General features: G+C 60.4%; 1 protein-coding gene and 1 long non-coding RNA gene across 2 annotated transcripts; one reads left to right on the forward strand and one right to left on the reverse strand.

The window, feature by feature from the left end:
• Positions 1-953: 953 nt before the first annotated feature.
• LOC148126507 (uncharacterized) lies at positions 954-5,325 on the forward strand. The gene is made up of 3 exons (XM_087930414.1): positions 954-1,051; positions 2,706-4,407; positions 4,755-5,325. The coding sequence occupies exons 1-2, from the start codon at positions 954-956 to the stop codon at positions 4,306-4,308; spliced, it is 1,701 nt and encodes a 566-aa protein (XP_087786540.1). The 3' UTR covers positions 4,309-4,407; positions 4,755-5,325.
• A 7,934-nt stretch (positions 5,326-13,259) lies between these two features.
• LOC148126508 (uncharacterized) lies at positions 13,260-15,505 on the reverse strand. The gene is made up of 3 exons (XR_015743347.1): positions 15,475-15,505; positions 15,155-15,377; positions 13,260-14,094 (listed from the first exon to the last, which is right to left on the reverse strand). It is a non-coding gene; the product is annotated as an uncharacterized LOC148126508 (long non-coding RNA).
• Positions 15,506-15,723: the final 218 nt, after the last annotated feature.

Raw genomic sequence — 15,723 nt, forward strand, 5'->3', positions numbered from 1 at the left:
TTGGATCTCAGGGACCACCAAACTCATAATTTTAAATCCCACGGCTCACTAATTTGAATTTTGACTGGCGGTGGCTTGCTGACGTTGGTGGAAAAATCAGTCGCATATTCCAGAGACACAGTAGTCCCAGGACTGGCCTTTTGGTCACCCCGGAGCAGCTGCTTCTCCGCCTGGGTACACGGGCCTGCCATGGACTGGAGGAGCTGCTCCGGGATGACCAAAGGGCCAGTCCTGGATCTCCTGCAGCTCTGGAATAGGGGACCGACTTTCCCACCAATGTCAGCAAGCCACCCCAGGGTGGATTTCCCTCCCCCACCATTGGCCTTACCTTCCAGTTCTAGCTCATGTGGCTCTACTCAAGGTAAGGTTTGCACTCGGCCGAAGGGTGGGGGCCAGCGGGTGGGTGGGCCATGTGAGCGGTGCAGCCTTGGATTAATTGCTTTGGAGGGTGCTTTGGGGGGGACATTTCTCTGTGGACCACCAAAATTTTCTCACAGACCACCAATGTTCCCTGGCACACAGGTTGGCAACCACTGATCTACACTGATTTCAAAAAAGGTTCCAGGTGATCTTCTCATTAATAGGCTGGTATAATGTGGCTTGGAGGGTACAAGAGTAACCCAGGCCCACAACTGGCTGGCAATCTCTAACCCTAAACCTCAGAGACCTGACATTAATGGCTCTGTGTTGATTTGGAAGCAGAGACCAGTCGATCTCCAAAGGATCTGGCTAGGAGGCCAGTCTTCTTCGGTGGTCCTCCTCCTATTCATGCCCAGATGAGGGATTCAGGGGCCACTGCTCACCTCTGCAGTTGACAGACACCGGGAGGTCTGGCCAAGACCCAGGTGGGGGAATGAGATTGCAAGCAAACTTGGGCAGGTAAGAAGACGAGGCGAGAGGAACGAGGTTTCCTTTGAGAAGAATATATGGGAGACATACAAGATGCTGGATTCATGGCTTCTTCATCGGAGAAGAATCTGAGCACGGCCAGTGACAGCAAGCTGAACATGAGCCAGCCAGAGCAACCATTCTGGGTTGCCATAGAACAGGGGTGCCCAACCTTGGCAACTTTAACACCCAGAAATCTCCCAGGGCTGGCTGGGGAATTCTGGGAGTTGGTCCCCAAGTCTTAAAGAGTTGGCAAGGTTGGAAATCCCTGCACTGGAAAAAGCCTTGTGCCTCCTTGCGTGTTTAGCCGGACAAAGAGAAGATTGAGAAGACGCCTAAACTCAGTGTTCACACACATTAAACGGGGCCACGTTTTCCACAGCCACAAAAAATAGAGAAAAAAAATGGGGCATACGTTGCATTTAGCCAAACCCATCTCCTTAGGGAAGCTGGGTGTGCTGCCCAGCCAGTGTTATGGGAATTGGATAGTTGGGTAGCAATTGTGAGCTGTCCCCTTAAGGGAATGCATTATGGTAAATGTAGTTAAGGTATCCTGGGAAATGTAGTCCATATCATGTGACCACATCTGTAATCCTGATTGGTCACTAACTTGACCCTGGAGGGGTTGGGGGAGGTTTCCCTCCCTCTTACCTGAACTCATGGACTGGGGGGCGAGGAGGGGTAACTCTTCTACTTCTATCGCTACAACATGGAGGGAAAAGGACAGAAGATAAATCATCTTTTTACCTACAAGACAGATATACAAAGGCTTGGTCATTGAAGAAGTACTTCGTCACAAGTGTGAGTTATGAGGATACCTGATGAACCAATAAAAGTACTTTGTTATGGATGTTTTGTGGAGTTATCTGTCTGCATTCGTACAGGATACAGGACACTGGGGGTTCTCCATCCTGGGCGCTGAAGAAGAGGCCAGTCGTGAGGATGGTTTAATGAGTTCTCCTGTCAGGCCTGCTCCAACTGCAACCCCTGAAGAGAAGCCCACCTTGGCTCCCCACTTGGCGAGAAAGGGATAGTTTTAGTAGAAGTCTGGTGCCTTGCAGTCCTGCGTAGCCCCAAGATCCCCAGGTTCACCTTTTCCCTCCCTTGGGTGCCTCCCATCTCTGCCTCCCCCCACCCCCCCCCCACCCCGATCAGGTTCAAGCAAGAGGCTTTGAGAAGGGGGCCCTGCAGGCGCGGGGCGGGGGGGGGGGGGAGCAGCGGCCTGTTGCAATGTACTGTTACGCTAAATGTTGCAATGGTCAACCTTGTAAAAGTGATGGATGGACAATCTAATGTTGCCATGTGATAAAGTGCTGACTGTGTGGAAAAATACTGGCTGGAGAAACGAGTTATATGGGAGAAACGAAAGTTATGGAGATAAAAGGTAACTGGGCGGGGCTAAGAAGTAGGAGCGATAAGACACCAGCTATGGCATAGTTTTTGCATTAGCATAATTATGTAGAAAGCTTCTTTGTCTCTGCTATGACGTGTACAAGTAGCCTATAAAAGGAGTACCCACCATTATTAAAGTGCCTTTTTCATCCCGAGTAAACACCCTGCCGTGTGTTTATTTATTTACCATGAGAAGGCCCAGGGCTCTGAGTTCAGACCCTGTCGTCGCCAGGAAGTGAAAAGCCACAGCGGCCGCCTTCGCCCAGCCTTGGAGGGTGGGGGCAGAGGCGGGCGCAGCTCGCTCGCGCGCGGGGGGGGAGATGCGCTCGCTTTCCCCAGCCCCCCACCACCACCACCACATAGTTCGCGGAAGGAAGTAGGGAGGGGGCAGCTCGCAGGCCCCGGAAAAGCCCACAACTTCTCAGCTTCTATGGAGAAAGTTCAAGGATCATATCCCTTCACGTGGAATGGATTCCTCCGACGGCTTCCATTATTAAGCCGAAGGGGAAGCAGCCCCGGGGACGCTGGGAGAAAAAGCGACTCTCTCGTAGGGGTAAAAACGGCGGAAGCAAACCCAGCCTGGGAGTTCAGGGAAGCAGGGGAAGAAATGCAAAGCGGGGAGGAGGAGGAGGATCCCAGGTGGGAGGAAGGTCCACCGCGCAGCGTCTTCGGGCCGGGAAAACCGGGGGGCGGGGGGCAGACGCTGCTCAGTCGGAGCCCGGTTACCCCCAACCCCCGCACGGCAGCCTGCAGGCCCCGCTTCCTCGGGGCAGGAAGCCGCCTCCAGCCCGCCTCGCTCTCCCGAGGCCAAGCGCCGCTGCGCCCCACGCAGGGAGGCCCCGGCTGCTCTGCTCATCCTCGGCCAGGAGGGGCCGCTGCGGGCGCGGCTCCGCTCCTTCCCCGGGCCGGGGCCCGAGCCAAGCGCCGGGCGGGGGCGAGGCTGGCAGCTCCGCGCCTTTGTGTGCCGGCCGAGGAAATGCCGGGCTCCCCGGGGGCCATTCTTCCCGGATTGCTCATCGCTGGCGGAACATTTGGCGGCGGGATCCCAAGCAACGGAAAAACAACTCTGGGCAGCGGGCGGGGCGCTGCTCTGACCGCGGGCCCGGGGCGCCCAGGCCCTGCCGGGCTTTGGAGGAGGCGGGCGGAGACGAGCCGAGGGGCTTTTTGCGCCCCACCCCACCCCCGAGACTGGGGCCCGGGCCTTCGCAAGTGGGGGGGGAGGGGGGCCGAAGGGTCTCCGGCCAGGAAGCCGCTGCTGCTCAAGGGAGACGCCCGGCGCTCCACGACAGCGAACGGAAAGCAAGCAGCGCCCCCCACCCCTTGTCCCTGAAAAAGGCGGGGGAATACTGTGTCCCCCCCACCCCGTCCAAAGGGCGATCAAAGGGGCGCTGGCTCCCCACGGGCGGATCCGGGCTGCGGCGGCTACTTTCCACGGAAATACCCGCTTTTTCGGAGGGGCGGGCTGGAACAGCCTGGAGCCCAGAGCCTCGGAACCGCCCCCCCCGCCCCTCGAGCCCAGGCGCCCCTCCTCTGCCGGAAGGCGGCTCGGCCAGCAGGGGGCAGGAGCAGCCCGTGCACCCCTCCGCCTGGAGCAAAGGCAGAGCATGCGCAGAGCTCATTCCGGGTGGGAGAGCAGCGGTGTGGGGGGGGGCGCTGGCGGAACCCCTCAAGGGGCAGCGCAAAAGGTTTGGGGGGCCGCTCCGAGGACGGGGCTGCGGCGGTGCTTCCCGGCCCTTTGGTCCCTCCTGCCACGTGACTCCCTTGGCTGGCAGCGGAGGAGTCGGCGCCTTCCGAGCCTCGCTCCTCCCCCGGGGGGGATTCTTCTCCGGGGCCCCGCAGCATCCAGCCCACCCCGGGCTCGGCCTCCCCTCTGCGAGCTTCTCTCCAACGGGGCTGGGGGGGGGGGATGTCCTGCCCCTGCCAGAGGGACCCCGGCGCCTCGCGCCTTTTCTGCTCCGCAGCCCCTGGGTCGGACGGCACCCGGAGGGCCGGCCGGGGAAGGCGAAGTGCCGAGGGAGGCAGCCCTAGAAGGCCAGGGGGCTCTTCGGAGGGGGGCCCGGCGAGGCCCGAGCGCCAGCGCAGCAGCTGCTCAGGAGAGACGGCCGACGGTAGCTATTCGGCTCCGATGTTAGTTTCATGATTTAAATCGGGCCTTCACACTTGGCAGCTTTAAGACGGGTGGACTTCAACTCCCAGAATTCCTGAGTTAACATGACTGGAGGAAGAATTCTGGGAGTTGAAGTCCACCCGTCTTAAAGCTGCCAAGTTTGAAGGCCCCTGATTTAAAGCAAACCAGAAAGGAATGCTTTTCACCAGTAAAATTTGAAAAGTAGCCTGAAGGGTCAGAATGGAAGCTTCGGTTTGTTAAAGCTTCGGCTTTCGTGTGGATCAATTTAAATCCCGAGGATTAAGGTGAGTAACAGCTGGCTGCAGGCGGCTAAAGGATCAAGGCTAAATCTTGCCTGTTCTTTCAGAAATGCTGATCTTCAGGAATAGGAGACAAGGTGCAAGAACTGTAAACCTGAGAAGAATGTTTGGAAAACCTTTCAGCAACAAATCTATAAAGAGATTGAAAACAACTGAGGCCCCAGCAAATCTTACGGATCTTATTATTCAGCTGGATAATTTACTTAGTAGACTGTGGGAATGATATACACATAACTTGGGTTTTGTACCATGTTTGACAGAATAATTAAACTCATGAGATTTTAATTAATAACCCTTTTAGGTATGGCTTGGAGGACATCACAATTGAGTGGATACATAAATGTTTTTTTTTCAATTCAGGCTTTGGATTCTATAATTCTTTCATATTTCCCTTCATAGTATAGATCAGGGCTGTCAAACTCGTCAGGCGCTGGCCACGCCCGGTTTAGCAAAGAGGGAAGAAGTTGTGATGCGTCACATGATGCTGTTGTGATGAGTTTGCCACCCCCATGCAGATGACAGTGGAGAAGGAATGGTTACCGAGTGATACAAATTGGACATGATAATTCTAAAAGGTGCAAATAAAATTTAGAAGCAAAATAAATGGACTGAAATTTAGCAGCGATAAGTGCCCAGTCTTTGTTTGGAAAACTGAAATTAAATTCAGAGGACTGGCCCACGGTGCCTCTGCCAGTCAAAATGCACCTCAGGCAGGGCACGTGTGGATGAGGAGAGAGCAAGGAAGGAAAAATAAGGAAAGGGGAAGAATGAAGAGGGAAGGGAGATTATAATGAGAGGGAGGGTCTCAGGGAAGTCCTGCCTTAGTACTTGGACACCACAGGTCCCCCACCCACAAGTCCCAAGTCCCGCCTGCCGTGGCCACGCCCACCCGAGGCCAAACACAACCCTGATGTGGCCCTCAATGAAACGGAGTTCGACACCCTTCAGCCTTTCTCTTCTCCAGCAACTTTAAGATGTGGGGGCCGCAGTTCCCAGAATTCCCCAGCCAGCCAGCCAGCCATGCAGCCATCCCGCCATCCCGGTGCTGGCTAGGGAATTCTGGGGGTGAGGTCCATACGCCTTGAAGTTCTGGAGGTTGAGAGACCGGCTCTGGTTGGGTCCTTTGGTCCCCAGGTGAGGAATTGGACTAGGTCATCCCGCCCATCGTTTAAGCGAGAGAACTTCGGAAGAGGCCCGATGAAGCGGCCGCCTCCTCTCCAACTCTGAAGAGCAAATGACGGGGAAGATGGAGAAGGCTCCCCCCCCCCCCTTTGAGCAGGCTAAATGGGCTGCTCAGGCTGTATAAAGAATCTGACGGGGGTGGGGGCGGAGAGGGCAGGAGCAGAACCGGGGGGCAGGGGGAGACAAACCCAGAAGGCCGAGTCCTTCAGTACCTCTTCGGCATCCCCAACAGGAGCCCAAAGCCCAGATCCCCCACCGAGGGGAGGAAGGGACCCCAGAGGAGGGTCCCCTCTCTTCGCCTCTCCCCATTCTCCTGCCCCACAGCTCTGGCCACACTGCCGGAGGGGTTAAAGCCCTGGGCCGCCTGGCTGACTCAGAGGGAGCGGCCTGCTTGGAGGGGGGAGGAGGGAAAGGAGGGGCCACGAACATCTGGAACCCATCTGGGCCGGCAGCAGACAAGGAAGCCAGTGAGGGTTAATGAGGCCGGCACACCCGCTGCCCTCCCCCTCCCTCCCTCCCTCCCTTGCTGCTGGGTGCAGTGGCGTGGCGTGGTTCGCGTGGCACAGTGGAGCTGAGCATGGCCTTCTTGAACCCGTGGATGCCGACCGATCCTGCCTGGCTCCGTGTTGTTTGGGTAGCCGGCCTGATGCTGTGCTCTCTTGGGGTGTGGGCCCTCTTCCTGGTCTGCTCCTGGCAGGGACACCCGCCCCCCAGCCTCTGGTCAGGTAGGTAGGTAGGTAGGTAGGTAAATCAGTGGGTGCCATGCCAGGCGTGGCCCTTTCTGGGTAGACCAGCTGGATATGCCAAAAAGGATGCGGGAGAAGAGCCAGCAGCAAATCTCCGCCCCCGTCCTCTCTGGGCTGCCGAGGGGGCTGGAGGAGCACATCTATCCCATCCCCCCGCTTCTCCTGTTGCTGTGCCTTTGCCGGCCAGCAGAGAAGAGCCAGCTAACGTTCCCCTTCTAAGGGGCAGAGCTCCCCCGCCTTGCTGGCAGGGGACTTGCAGAGTCTCTACCAATTCAGAGGGCTGGAGGGGGGGGCTGCCCACTGCAGAGGCAAAACCGGCCGCTTGACAGACTTGGCCGAGGGACACTCATCGGTGGACCAGCCAACATCCTGGACATGCTGACGCCTGCAGATCCAAGGCCCAGAGGCGGCGAGGGGGGAAGCGCTGCGGAAGGAGCCCTAAGTGCTTCTGTGGAGCCCAGATGGAGAGCCGTGAGAGGGGGAGCCCCTCCTGCCGTCTGGGAAGGCCTGAAGCCGAGTGCTGCCCCTCGCTCCCTCCTTCCCCCTCCACGGACAGCTAAGGAAAGCTTCCAAGTCTTCGCTCAGGAAGCTCCCAGGACAGGAGACGGGGGGGTGGGTGGGTGGGGGAGGCCACCTGGGGCCCCTCCACATCCAACCCTCTGCTGGGGCATCTCAGCTGTGGGCCTGCTGAGAGGCCCGTGGGAGCAGAGGGGGACAGGATCTCAAGGCAGCCGCCGCCTTGGGCCCCTTTGAGGGTGGCACTGCAGTGGGAGCGGCCTGGCGGAGCTCCGCAGCCTCCCTAGGTGGGCAGCCGCAGGAGCCCGGAAGACCCCGGGGAGAGGGGCTTGCGTGGGCCCTTCTGCCTGCCGGCCTGGGTCCCGGCCGTGGGGGAGGATTCGCAGTTTCCGTGGAAGGTTGGAGCGGAAAGCCTGAACCACCGCAGCCTCCCCTCCCCCTCCCCGCAGCCTTGCAACCCTAACTCTCTCCCCTTCTGTCTGCCAGGGTCGCAGCTGGGAGCAGCCAGGTCCTTGGGCCCCTCAGAGGTAAGCTTTGCCCTCAAGCCCCCGTGCCCTACAGGGGCCCAGAAGCCCCCGGGCTCTTCCTCGAAGGACCCGGGAGGAGGATGCCATGCCCGAGGCAAGGGGCGGCAAACACTGCGCCTTCACCCTTCCCTGCTGCGAGTGGGTCAAGCGCCCTCAAAGGCTTCATTGTGCAGCCCCCTGGCATGGCGGGGGAGGGGAGTTCTGCACAGAAGGCTCTTGGTGGAGGAAAGGGCCTCCACCAGCGACTGGCACACAGCCATCCATCGCTGGGCATTTCCCACCTCTCAGCTGGGGGGGCAGCGAGGAGGGGTCAGGAGAGCTGGGCACTGAGGGGCTTCAGGACCCACCACCCTTCCCCTCTTTGCATCTCTAGAAGCGCCGGAAAAAGGCCGCCAAGGCCAAGCCACGCAGGGACCAGGCCAGGAACTCTGCCACAGGGGGGGCGCTCTCTCCAGCTGCCAAGGAGCAGGTAAGGTGGCTTCAGCTGGGGGCACAACCTGGGCAGCTCAGCCAGATGAGCTCAAGGCTTCCCCCAGCCACAACTGCACCGGCAGCCTGGTGCGGGGGTGGGGTGGGGGGCACGGGCTTGAGCTGACCCAGGGAAGATTTCTCAGTGCCTTGAGAGAAGATTCTGCCGGCACCAACTGGGGGCCTCTGAGCACCTGCATTTCCCTCCTCCCCCCCACGTGGCACTGTCGGACTGCCTAGGCCTCCCCAGAGGAGGCACAGCCCCCTGCCCAGAGACACCTCTAAACTAGAAAGTACTGGAGACCCCTGGAGGGCCCCCACCCCCATGCGCCCCTGTGCACACCTGTTCTTGGCCTTGTTCCCTCCGCCCCTTTGCATCCCTGGCCTCCTTGGTTAACCTGGAGCTTCTCAGGCAGACGCTCACCTGGGCGGTCTCCCCCACCCGCCCACCCATTCCCACCAGCCCCGCTACTTCGGCTGGGCCTCTCAGCAGGCTTTGGCCTCGGCTGCCCGGCCCTGGCAGAGCCGCACTAGGCCGGAGCCCTGGCCAAGTGCCTGCCTTGGGGGCGGGTGGGGCTGCGGGACGCGGGTCCGGACAGAGGAGCCTTGTTCTCCTCCGCCTGGACCCTCCTCCGCCCCGCCCGCCCGCCCGCCGACTCCGGCAGCCCGGCTCCCGCGCCTCCCACTCCTCCGCCTGCATCGATCCGCTTCGCCGGCTCCCCTCGGCCCCCGACTTTGCCCGGTTGCCCGATGCAGCCGCCCCGTCGGCGCTTCGCTCTGGCGCTCTGCCGCTCCTGCTGCTTCAGGAGGCCGGTAGGTTTCGCCGGCCGGAGCGGGGCGGGGGAGACGGTAGCTCGGCTCCGGAAGGCCGCGGCCGGCGGCTACCTGCAAACGGCCGGAGCAGGTCAGGCAGCCGGCCAATGGCGAACCACGGTCCGGGGCGGGGCCTGGCCTCCCAGGGGCGGGGCAGGAGGCCAGCGGGGCGGGGCGTCCCAGGTCAGGCCCCGTGTGAGCACCTCCACCGGCCGGGGGCGGGGGGCACGGCAGGTACCGCGGGGGCGGCCCGAGGGAAAGAGGAGCGGCTGGCAGGCGGGAGACGAGCCGCGTCCCGCCCGGTCGGGGCTTTAGGGCAGGTCCTGGGCAGGCCGAATCCAGCCTCACCATCCCCCGCCGGCACGGAGGGCAGCGGTGAATGGAGGCGAGCGGGGTCCGGCAGGAGCAGCAACGGGTTGAAGGCTCCCCCGCCGCCCCCGCCTCAAGGAGCAGCTGCCGGGGGCGGGGGGGCGAGCGCGGTAAGGCGGTGGATCTGGACCCGCCACGTCCCGCCTGCGCCCCAAAAGCGAAGCCCCCGGCAGCGGCGGCTCTTCCGCGTCCCAGGCGGCGACTCACCCCCGAAGTCCAGCAAAGGGTCCCGACCCTCGCCTGACCCTCCCGGGCTTTGCTCCGCTGGCAGCGACGTTCCGCAGGTGAGGCGAGGCGAGGCGGGGGGACCGACCCCGGCGCCCCTGCTGGACGGAACGCCCTCGGCTGCCCTGCCGCCCCGAGGCGCTCCTTCCAGCCGGACGGGGAGGCGCTTCCCGGCGAGCCCTCGGCCGGAGCCGGCCCCGGGGCTCCTCGGGATGCCTCCGCCCGAAGCCCCCACTGGGGCCCCGGGCAGCTCCTCCTCCGGCAGGCGAGACGAGAGGGCCAGGCCGCCGCCTCCGGGCTCCCTCCCGCCGCCCTTCGGAGCGCGGCGCCTAATCCGGCCGGCCGGCCGCCAGGAGCCGCGCGCGTGGGGCCGCGAGATAGGGCCGCGCGGCTGTCGCGCTCCAGCACTCGCGCACACGCCCTGCCGGAGCCGCGCGGGGCGGCGCCTCTGCCAAACGCCGCGGCAGGTTGCCCCGCTCGGCCATGATGCCGCCCGGCTGAGCCCGCCCGCCGCTCCGCCAGCCCCGCCAGCCCCGCCAGCATGCCGACCGCGCGCGAGAGCGGCCCGGCGCCCCGCGGCTCCCGCCCTCGGTGAGTGGATGGCGGGCGAGGCCGCCGGCTCCGTGGCGGGGCTGGCAAGGCTGCCCGCGGGGCGCGCTCCGGGCCCGCTGCGTGGCCGGGAAAGGCGGCCGGGCCGGCCATCCTGCGCGCCCCCCTCGGCCGGCCTGATCGGGGGCAGGGGCGGCCGTGGGGCGGCGGGCGGAGGAGAAGCGTCCCGAGAGCGACAGGCGCGGCTGGCACGAGCGCCTCCGGCTGGGCTGCTCCGGCAGCGCCCGGTGCCCAGGCGGAGACCGCCGGAGCGGGGCAGCGGGAGACGTCGCCGCGCTGGGCGGGGCTCGTCCCGGGTGGGGAGGGTCGGGGCGCACGTGCCCCCTTCCTCCCACTGGCGCCGGGAACGCGGCCCCCATGGCAACGGCGAAGAGCCCGCTGTGCCCCCGAGAGCCCTGCCGCTTCCCTGGGCCCCCAGCCTCACCCGTGGAGCACCTCCGGGGCGCCTTTCCTAGGCAGTCGGGATGGGGGCGGGGGAGTCTCGGACCGCTTTGCCTCCGCCTTGGAGCCCTTTTGCCCTCGGAGGCTGCATGAACAGATGCTTGAAAAGCAACCAGGATGCGAGGAGGGCCACTCGGTGGGGGAGCCAGTCTTCCCCATCCCTGCCCCCTCCAAGACGAGTGAGGCCGCCCGGGGAAGGGAAGGCCCGGCCGTGGCTGATGGGTGGCACTGACTAGGCCCCTTGCTGCAGATGGGGAGGGAGCCCTGGGGAGGCTGGGTGCCCCCAACTCTGACACTGCCCCCCAGGAGGTGATGTCTGTCCGATGGAAGGAGAAGCCACCGATGGCTGAAGACAACTCCAGTGGCAGCAGCGGCTCCCCACCCCGGGAGACACCCTGCCATGGAACCTGCCCAAGCACCAGCGCACCAAGCGCACCAAGGCAGCCGCGGGCGGCAACGGATCTGTGCTGGACCCCGCAGAGAGGGCGGTCCTCCGCATCGCAGGTAGGCCAGGGGAAAGTGGGGTCGGGGTGCCGGCTCCGGTGGTCTCTCTCACCTTGCCACTTTGCGCGTCCAGTTCTGAGCACCCGCATTGGTCTTGCCGGTTGGGCTCAGGTTTGGGTTGCATCGGCCCAGCGTGCTTTGTCGAAGTGGGCCTGGATTGGACTGAGCACCAATGCCCTGCTCTACAAATGAGGGTGGGGTCTGCCAGGGAAGCCTTAGTTTGCCCTGGTCCTATGGAGGCCCTGCTGGGCAGCAGCTTCCGGGAATTGGTGTTTGCCAGGGTCGGCTGGCTGGTTGCTCGCTCTGGCCTGCCGAGGCCTGGGACGGAGGATTTGGCAGTGCCCAGGTTCTCAGCTGCCCTGTGTTCCGGAGGCTTCCCACCTGAGCCGGAATCGTGGCTGAAAGCAAAGTGTGGCAGATTGCTACCCAATTGGCCCAAGGCTGAGGCGAAGGCCTTGGGGCTGGGCAGGCAGCCAGCTGAGTTTGGGCTTCTTCCGCCTCGCCCCGAAACTCTGAGCTTCTGGGGATGCCCCCTGCTGTGCCCTGGTTGATGCCCTGAGGGTTGGGGGGTCTCTCTGGGCAGGAGTGGGCTTTGCGACCCTCGCCTTGCAAAGGGGGCCGTTGCTATTCTCTTGCCTGCTGATCCGGGAGGGCCGGAGCAGAGCATAAGGCGGCCTTTTCCCGAAGGGCGGGTGAGGAGTTCCCAGCCAGGGGCCTCTCGGCTGCCATTGGGGTCCCAGAGTTTCGGTCCGAGGACTTGCATGCTAGTAGCGTTGATTAGGAGAGGTTCTTCTCCAAATGTGATTGGCTAATTGGTGGTGGCTTTTGCCAGACGCAGCAAGTGACCCTCTCCAGGGGGGCTCTGCCTCCCAGGGATGCGGCCACCGCTGCTGGGGTGGAGCCCACCCGCCCAGCTGCTAGCTGCCCTCTCCAGGAGTCCAGGAAAAGACCCCTGGCCTACACACCGCGGACCCTCGTAGGTCCAGGTCGCAGCACCTGAATATCTCCTCCAGGGATCCAAGGCCTCCATGCTTCCTCTGCCGGCTTGACCCCAGGGCTGCTCTGGCTGCTGGTGCCTTGACCTCAACCTCCGCAGCTGTAAGGTGTGGGGACTTCAACTCCCAGAATTCCTCAGCCAGCGTGGGAGTTCACGAGGTTGTGAATTGGTTGTGAATGCAGACTCCCCAAACTTAAACATAGCTGGCTGGAGAATTCTGGGAATTGAAGTCCACCAGTCTTAAAGTGGCCAAGATTGGAGGCCTCTGGCTTACAGGTAGCAGTTTGCTCTCTCCGTGTTGTTGGGGGTGTAGCTTTAGGCTCTTGTGTACCCCTGGATTGCGGAGTGTTAATCCTGGTGTGAATTCCTGCTTATCTGGGTGTTGGCTGCTGCAGAGGAGGCGCCTGGGTGTTTCTGCTTCCCCTTTAGCCTTTTTATTGTTTCTTTTGAGTGTTGTGGAAATGTTTATCTCTGTATGACTGTTGGTTGTTGATTTGTCCGAGGGCCAGGCTTCCAGGAATTCCCCGGCTTGGTCTAGGATGCTCCCTGCTTCCCAGCCGTAGCGATGGTTGCGTTTGTGTCCCTGTGCTGGGAGAGCTCCCCTGGCGTCTTCTGGCTGCCGGTTGGCCTTCGTGGATGCGCCGTTACCCTCCTGGCCCTGCTGGGACTTTTGGTTTACGGGGGGAGTTTTGGAGGGCGTGGGTTGTTTCCAGTGCTACGGTGACACCGCAGGGTTGTAATACTCTGAGAGGCTGTGATAGTGTGGTTGTGTTATTGCTTTCACTGGTCGGGTGAGCTGTGCTGCAGCAGGCTCTTTCAGATGAACTTGCGTGGATAAACCCTTCGTAGGAAGAGGCCGTTTAGACGGTCCTTTTCCATTTTCTGGTGTTCAGGGTTCCCGCATTTGTGCTCGTCTAAGCACTGTTTCCACAAACTCCTCTTGTGGGAGGTTACCTTGGCGTGCAGCACACCCGTCGCATGTGTGTGTGGGTGGGTGCTTTCCCATAAACTTTGTGTTTCTGATTTGCTGCCATTCCCTCCTCTGATGAGGCGGCTGGAGTGGCCCTTTTCCCTTCTTCCCTTGTGAATTTCACTCCTTGGAAAAGGCCGGCGATTCTTTCCGGCTGTTCCTTTTTTACCGTGGCCTGTGTGTCGTCTACGCACGAGATCGATGGTGCTGGTGCTGTGTGCCTGGGCCTTCTCCACCCTCCGCAGATGGGAGGAGGACACGCTGCTTGGCCACGCACCAGGTCAGGGGCAAACAAGACTGGGGGGCTGGGGGTGGGGGCGCTGGGCATGGAGAGGCAGTGCAGATTCCTGCCATTTGACAGCTGGAGGGTGACATTTGCTCCCCAAACCGGCCCAGAAGTCAGGGGTTAACGTCTTCATTCCTGGACCTGAGTGGACACAGAGAGGGTCCTCCCCTCGTGGCCAGGCTGTTCTGCGGGGGAGGGGGGCGGCTTCTACATCAACACAGGTGCTGCTTAAATCGTATTTACTTTTAAAAGCTGACCTTCTCCTCAGTGGAATGGGACTTCTTTCTGCCAGCACTGCAGTCTAAAGGCAAAGTCACAAAGAGTTTCTCTTTTTATGTTACTTATGTTTATAATTCATGACAGTATTTTTATGGTTTTAATTGTCAGTCACCTACAGTATATGAGCTGGGCGGCCATTTCAATTGATAAATAAATAAAGAACTTCGACATAATCCTTCCGTCAACCTCTCTGTTTGCCTTCCTGCACGAGTGCAAAATGTCCCTCACAAGGCTTCTTCCCACCTCCCCATAATCAGAATAGAGCTGGAAGGGACCCTGGAGGTCTTCTAGTCTGACCCCCTGCTCTAGCAGGAGACCCGACACTTCCAGGCTCTTCTTAAAAACCTCCAGTGATGGAGCATTCACACCTTCTGGAGGAAAGCCATTCCACTGGCTAGTTCCAGGTTGCTGCGTCTCTCCTTGATGAGTTTCCATCCGTTGCTTCTCGTCCTTCCCTCAGGGGGGTTGGGGAAATAGGTTGACCAAAGCAAAGATCAACTTATTTTAATAAGCAAAGGGTCGCCAGCGTAGAACACCATACACACACGCACACACACACACACACGCACGCACCCCTTAGTCCTCTTCTCCTGGGGTGTCCTGGAACCTTTGTCCTGACATAGAGGAGCGGCGGACACAGGGCTGGGATTCAACTGGTCTTACTACCCGCTCAGTGACTATGTTTTGTGTGCACATGTGCGCTGTGCGCGTGTAAAAAACCTTAAGCTGTGCTGAAAAGCACTGCGCGTGAGTGCGCATAGTTTGAAAAGCCTCTTGTTCCCTGCTTTTTCAACCTCTGCTGTGCTACACAAAGCAGCAGAGGTTGAAAAAGCAGGAACTAAAGGACAGGTAAGAGCCCAGGTGGGCAGGTGGGCCAAAGAGCAGCAAATGCACAATTGGTTCAGTGCCTGCTGCTCTTCAGAGCTACCGGTTTTATAGAGCCGGGTAGAACTGCTAGCATCCCAACCCCTGGGCAGACACGAGGAAAACCTTTTTAAATGTCCCCATATTTCCTTTGGAGGTTTCATCATTATAAGCACCACATAATGCTGTTCACAATCATTTCAGTTGGGAAGAGAGATTTTGGTATCAGCTCAGGATGGGTTTGAGAGCTGCGCAAAACTGGCGCGTGGCCTGTGAGCTGGTTTGCATAGCAGTTTTTGTTCTTCTTGTGTTTTATTCTTTTAACAACATGCTCCTTTGTAATCGGGATTATTAGCAAATACTAAGCTTGCATGAAGTGTAAAATTGGCCCAGAGTGGAGGAAGAAGGCCGGAGGTGTAGGCCTGGTTACCTACACCAAAGAAGGGAACAAATGCCTCTCTGTTAAACTGGGTTTCCCCCTCTCCATTGGAAAATTCCTCTGGAGCCTGCAGGGAGCAGGAGGCCATTGTGGCAGGAGATTACAGCCTGATCAAGTGCCAGAGTCAGGAGGGACCGTGGAGATCAACCAGCCCAACCCCCGTCCAGGCAGGAGCCAGCCTCCATCAGCCAACCCCCAAGGCAACCTCTTACCGTGGGCCGATTTTTCCTGATGTCCGAAGGAACATTATTCTTGTCCTATTTCCCCGAACGATGCTTGGACTCTTTCCCTTCCAGGGCTCATTTCTTCATTCTGTGCTGAATCAGTGCAGGCTTGGAAGGTTGGGGGTCCTGGGTGCTCTCTGAGCGTGGCAATTTTCTTGCAGGCGTTTCGTTACCCAACTAGGGAACGTCATCAGTGCTAGCAATGAAACATCTGCAAGAAAACCAGCATGCTCAGAGAGCAACAGGGGCCCCACGCTCCCGTCCTGAGCCACAAATACTCTCTCCTGTCAGTACGTACTTGTACTTACCAGGTTCCCAAGCTGTAGGGCAGCCTAAGGACTGGATGGAGGCAGGAACGAGAGAAGAAACTGCTTTGATTCAGCAGTCCGGACAGACCGTCCACTAGCCACCTGTAGCCCATCAATGCTGGTCTCCTCCCATATCCCCCCATCCCTTCTCCTCCTCCCCTCCCCCCGCCAGCTCCCTTCTTCCAGGGGAGGCAGTAAGGAACAATTCCTCTTTTACAAGGATCCTCCTCGGCAGAGGTGACAGGAGAC

Source organism: Pseudonaja textilis, chromosome 3, assembly GCF_049901715.1.
Source record: "Pseudonaja textilis isolate UNSWEBS1 chromosome 3, rPseTex1.2, whole genome shotgun sequence".
Classification (NCBI taxonomy): domain Eukaryota; kingdom Metazoa; phylum Chordata; class Lepidosauria; order Squamata; family Elapidae; genus Pseudonaja; species Pseudonaja textilis.